The sequence below is a fragment of the Myxocyprinus asiaticus genome, chromosome 5 (genome assembly GCF_019703515.2).
Source record: "Myxocyprinus asiaticus isolate MX2 ecotype Aquarium Trade chromosome 5, UBuf_Myxa_2, whole genome shotgun sequence".
Taxonomy (NCBI): Eukaryota; Metazoa; Chordata; class Actinopteri; order Cypriniformes; family Catostomidae; genus Myxocyprinus; species Myxocyprinus asiaticus.
Window position 1 is genome coordinate 48,663,050 of NC_059348.1, and position 6,000 is coordinate 48,669,049.

At 37.7% G+C, this 6,000-nt stretch overlaps 1 protein-coding gene across 1 annotated transcript in view; it reads left to right on the forward strand.

The window, feature by feature from the left end:
• The window catches only part of LOC127441099 (ephrin type-B receptor 1-B-like), a 421,097-nt gene extending 416,081 nt beyond the window's left edge, over positions 1 to 5,016 (forward strand). The window contains exon 16 of the mRNA XM_051698281.1: positions 51 to 5,016. Within this exon, the coding sequence (XP_051554241.1) occupies positions 51 to 159 (109 nt within the window). The 3' untranslated portion in view covers positions 160 to 5,016. The remainder of the gene's footprint in view (positions 1 to 50) is intronic.
• Positions 5,017 to 6,000: the final 984 nt, after the last annotated feature.

Below are 6,000 nucleotides of genomic sequence, written 5' to 3' on the forward strand. Positions count from 1 at the left end.
CTCTGTAATTGTAATTGCATTTGTAAGTATGGATTTGTATGTGTTCACAGGGACCTGTTGAGGATAGGTGTGACTCTGGCTGGCCATCAGAAGAAAATCCTCAACACCATCCAGTCCATGCATCTGCAGATGTCCCAAAACCCCACTGCACTGGCATGACTACAAGGGGCGCCGGACGACGGGCTGGGCAGCTTGCAGAAGAGGTACCAGCGGGTGAGCCCAGTCCCATCGGAGCGCGCCAGAATAGAAACTATCATCCTGATCTGAGAACGTGTTTCAGGAGAGAAATAAGAATAACCATCCCATAATCAACAGAGCAGACCGGACCAAATCTGGTCTGGACTGGACTTGCTGGGACTCACAGGGAGTCTGTTAACCTGTCGGCTGAGAGAAGGAAACAGGATACCTGCTTCCTTGTCTTTCTTTCTGCCTTTTGGACTACATTTACAAGGGAAACTGAAGAAGTGGACTCTTTTACTGTCCATTTCGCAAAAAAAAAATTTTGTCTCATCGGACACACATCCTACGTTTTTGTTTTCTTTGTGATATGTATCAACATAACGAAGAACTGACTTTTTTTTTTTGTCCATTTTGCCACAATTTTGTCTAATCGGACGCACGTTCTATGTTTTTGTTATCTTCACGATGTTAATCAACAAACCACAACTATTCAAATTTTGTTACGATGAAAACACGTCTTTGTCTTTCTTTACGTTTTTTCCAAGATAAAGACACCTATTCCTTCAATTGCCATTGCTTCCCACTTATACTACCTGTCGATCTTGTTATGGCCAACGTTGCCAAAGGACATCCTGTATGCCTGTGCGCACACAAACCACCCCCCCCCCAACTCCCCCACCCCACCCTCCAGCCATACGAGCGTAAATTATGTATAACTTTAAATAAATATGAATATATCTTCAGAGTAAACCTTCATATTGAAGGTGAAGTGTAATAGACTTGTATGTAAATGCCCTCTTCTTCCGCTTGCATTTTTGGCAATGTTGCATTTTGATTGGACCAGAATCGCCCGCGAGACGCCTCGCGTTTCTGGAGGACATGAACTCGCTTACGTTACGTAACGCCACGAGAACTATTTGGGATGAACTGTTGACTTTGTCGATGTTGTGTAAATATGAGTTAGTAGTGTATAAAATAGCGGAAAAAAGAAATACTTTAGACGAAAAAATATTCAGGCCACTAAACGAATCAGTGTTTATTGTAGGTGTTCCTATGCACTTACCTGTACAGCTTTTATTTCTTGCACCTCTTCTTCTACTTCTTCTTCTAGTTGTTCTAGTTAGTTTTGTGTCAGAGTGTTTGGATGAGTCAACTAGTGTTGGGAAGGTGCGTTGTCATCACCTAAACTAGCTGGTACACTTAAATGTAGTTCCACTGTTAATTAGCTGTACTAATGTTGGTCTAACAGGGTCTTTAAAACTGCTAATCTGTTTTCCAAACACGTGTTTACATGATAAGCAAACAAAAGTGTTGCAGTCAGGTAACAAACAATTTCAAATCTAGCTACTTACACATGCGCACACAAAACCGCTGTCCTTCACAAGTAAACCACCACCTTTATTAGTCACTCGCTCAGCTCCAGATGTTTCCAGATGACATTGTTAAATGTGTTACATGTTTTTCATGTCACCAGCTCAACAGTTATTTGTGTGTGCCTCTAAATCAAACATCTGTGTGACCCTTCTACGAACAGATGCCCAGTGCCGCCCCATTGAGCACACTCTACTTAAGCAGTCAATGAAGCACTGGATAGCACACACACAAAGACTCCTACACAAACACAAACTGTTGTCGAATTTGGGCTGTGCCTCAATTCATAACCATAGAGAAGTAGTGTTAGTTGATACTTCATTCGCCTTTTATGCAGTCTGTGTTTGTATGTGTGTGATGAATTAGCTGCAACATGGGCTCTGTTCCAAAACCTAGTGAGCTGCCTATGTAGGCAGCATTTTAAGGCTCCAAATGCAAAGGACTCCTATAAAAGATAGACAGCATGATTATACTACCTTCTTTTGGCCAAATTTTAAAGCAGCACTGCATGTATCTTTAGCGGACAACGTCACCCATAATGTATTGCGACTAGCTCGAAGCAAGAAAAGTGTTGATTCTACAGTAAATATACTTATAATTAATTCCATAAATGATCGTTAAAATTGTTCAGTCTAATTAGAAAATATTATTTTACCCAATATTTGTGTGTGCTATGTATTTTTACACTTTGAATTAGAATTAGAAAATAATGTTGTTAGCTTAGCAACATGCTAATGCCAAGATCTTGGTTCTACAAACAGTTGTTGATGTGTTTATTTATTTTTTTGCCGACTGTTTTGATTTCATTTGAAAAATTTTATATGGTTGGTGTAAATATCACCTGACCAGAGCCATTTAATTTAACTTTGCCCATCTGAATGATACCTGTGTCAAAGCCACATAAAAGGAAGCATACAAAACCTGTTATAATACACGTTCACTATGGTATTTAGTACATATAATGTTAAAATGGTCTATTATTGATTTATTAATAAGATTGCTTTAGCTCATGTAAATCATACTCACTGGACATCTAAACATATACAGTACTTGGGAAAACACAGGGCCTCATTTTTTTTTTAATAGGAAACTGATTGAGTCGCATTATAAAATTAAATATATTAATTTACAATATAAAAAACTAAGTAAAATAAAAAAAGAAAAATGCAATTATTCTTGGTTTATCATTTATCATTTCTAACATGCACAATTGCATGTTAGTGAAAAAATATTGAATTAAGTAACTTTATTGTTTGCCCTTTCCTATTGGGTCTTATTAAGAACTGTGCAAAATTTTATTTTGTAGTTTCCAAACTTTTACAATTATGACAAAGAATAAAGTGCATACTTTCACTAACTTAACACTAAAAAAAAAAAAAAAAAAAATAATAAGGCATGTCTATCTGAGATTAAATGTGTTGTAAATTTAGAGAAATTTTCATTTCAAGACTTTTTGCATGACTCACAGAGTTGCTCAACAAGAGCGTTCCAAATGAATCACTTATGAGATTCCATTTCTTTAGGATGCCCTGTTTGAAAGCAGCTCACTAGGACTTGCAGAGCCATTGTCTTATGGTTTATGGTTATTCAGTAAGAGCAACATGCACACACACAAACACTCACACATAATCAGTCATGCAGATATACCCAAGGTGTTACACCTAATTGGCTACAATAAATTTCACCATGGCAACTAAATAGCGCATTGCCTCTTTGTTAAGGATAACACATTTTCACAGCTTCTGCCAAGAGGCTATTACCTTCGGACAAAGGCACTGTGGTTGTATTACACTGAAGAAACTGAATACATTCCTCAATACGATGGTACTGGTGATAATTCCAGGTGTGATCTGCTCTTATAAAATCGTTCGCATGAGATTGAAATGTCTGCCCCTTCTGGCCCAGTGTAAGAGCCCAGAGGCAGCTCAGTTAATGATTGCAAAGTATTTGCTTTGTGCCTCTTGTGGCTAGTGTCCAGCTCGTTCGCTGTGGGGGCGTAACCAAGCTGTCCGGCTTCCTGCCGTATTGCCGCGCTGAAAAATGGCTGACTTGTGCTCATCGCCATGGACACGCTGGGGAGGGTGGAGCCTGCTGGGCTACCAGCCGGAACAGCATAGGCTGTGGAGAGTGATGAATGAGCCAGGGTGAGTGGAAACAAAAGAAAAAGGGAAAACGAGAGACTGTAAAGAGTCCCGGCTAGAAAATGCAGAATGGAGAACTAAAGAAAGGAAGTGAGAGATTTTAGACTTTAAAGTCAACATGAAATCAAAACTGGTCCTTTTTATTTCCATAATAGATGTTCCTAATTTTATTGAGTTTAATTTATCAGTGCATGTTATTGAAAAGGAAAAATAAAACATTTGTCTTTGTAATCCTTTATTTTTTTAGCCCCTTCTCTCCAATCATGTAGTTTCATTCTTGTAAAGTATGTAACATCTGTTTTATTTTATTTTTTGTTTTTTATTTTTTACAATCCGATACCTGATTAAGTAACAATTTCATTACAAAATCAAGTTCAAATTTCATTTTCCAATCAATTCCTGATGAATATCTGTGCAGCTTTCTCTTGTTCTACAAAAGCTGAAATCGAGCTGTTTTGGATGAATGTGTGTTATGTATGCTGTACAACACAGTGCTTCACTGTCTGCAAATAGACAGCCTCAACGTAACGTAAGACACATATAGAACCATCACAGATATAATATACTGTAAGATGTACTTTAAGGGTATTGTTTGTAATGTGAATGTGTCCTCCTTCTGTCATGTCTCTCTTCTGTTATTTTAAATTCTGTTTGCACATGTTCACCAAAACCCAACTGAACCGAAAGCACTGGCCTGGCACCATTAAGATGATCTTCATCTCCTGCAGGGGTTTCCTCCTCTTCCCCTTTTCGAGACTTGATGGAATGGGCAGGGACTGGGAGGGTGAATGGAAATAATTTGAGTCTAATTTTATCACTCTTTGCCTGGAGTGTCGACACTTTCTAGAGTGTTGTGTGCGCTTGGCAGTGGATCAGCTGATATGCTTTACCGTGCCAGCTGAAGTGTCGTGTATATTTGTACACCGGCACGTCTCAGACTTCACAAGCGCAAACAAAAAGCAAGTTTGAAACAAGCAAAAGCTACGCCTGACACTGCCTGTAGGAACAAGGCTGTTTTTTTCTTCTGTGCTTCAAAATACACTCATGTTAAAGCAATGGAGTATTACTTCTGGCAACTGAGAATAAAAGAGAGAGAGAGTCAGAAGGTTCAAAAGAGGTGAACTGTTGATATTACTAGCATGGCATGGATTCTAGCTCGCACTGTTTTGTAGATACCGAAAGAAAGAAAGCCCCCCACCCACGCCGCCAAAGCTGTATAGTTAACACTCGTTTCTTGTGATGAGTATGTCAGAGTTTGAAACTGTAACTTTCAGAGAACTATTGTACTGAAATGCACTCAATAAAGACCTTGGAAGAACTGAAATAGAGCTGTTTTGGATGAATGTGTGTTATCTTATTCAAGAGAGAGAGAGCAGTTAAAGCAGTACTGCCACAGGTTGAAATTCCAACAGCAAACTGCTGGTGGTTTAAATCGAGCGTGTTTACGAGAACTGTTAGGAGTTTACACACTGTCTCACCATCGAGCCTTCTGAAAGTACTTTGTCGGTAACTTAGTAAAATGATGGTATCAAAAATACTATGGCACTTTAATGTATACCATTAAATGTAAATTTAAGTATTCACCATATTCATATTGCAACATACCATATTCAAATAAAACTATAATATTACTATCATTGTACACTCTTAGAAAAAAAAAAAAAAGTATATTTTGAGGTACAAGGGCCGTCACTGGGTTGGTACCTTCAGGGGAACCTTTTTTGCACCTCTAGTTAAGAGTTTTAAACTCATTTTGGGTGCACAATTGAATCCTAAGGAGCTATTGTGTACCTTTAAAGGTATATTCCTCTGGGAACAAAAATGTATTGTACCTATGCAGTAGGTTACAATGGGGCTAAAGGCACACCTTAAGGAACATTCAATTTTTTTTTTTTTTTTTCTGGTTACAGTGTATCAAGATTCGAGAAATACATTTATTTGTATTGAACATTGACAGATCAACATAATTTATGTTAAAAGAAATAACAACAGAAGGTTGTTTTGAATATATATATGTATTGTTTTTTTTTTTTTTTTTTTATTTAAGGTGGTGAGGGGACCTTTTTCTCCACACCTGGGGTAAAAGGCACCCAGGGGGGTTATACTGATATAATGTAGATACCGGGGCAATAGTTATAGGGCACAATTTGTCAACTTATGCAAATACTTTTTAGACAGCAAGATGCTTTTTTGAGTAACAAATTTAGAAAATTCTTATTCAAAGTACCCACTTTAAAAAAAGGGTGCATAATTTCTTGTTCATTTCAATTACATGTGACATTTCATAATATCTCAAGTATTCTATAAA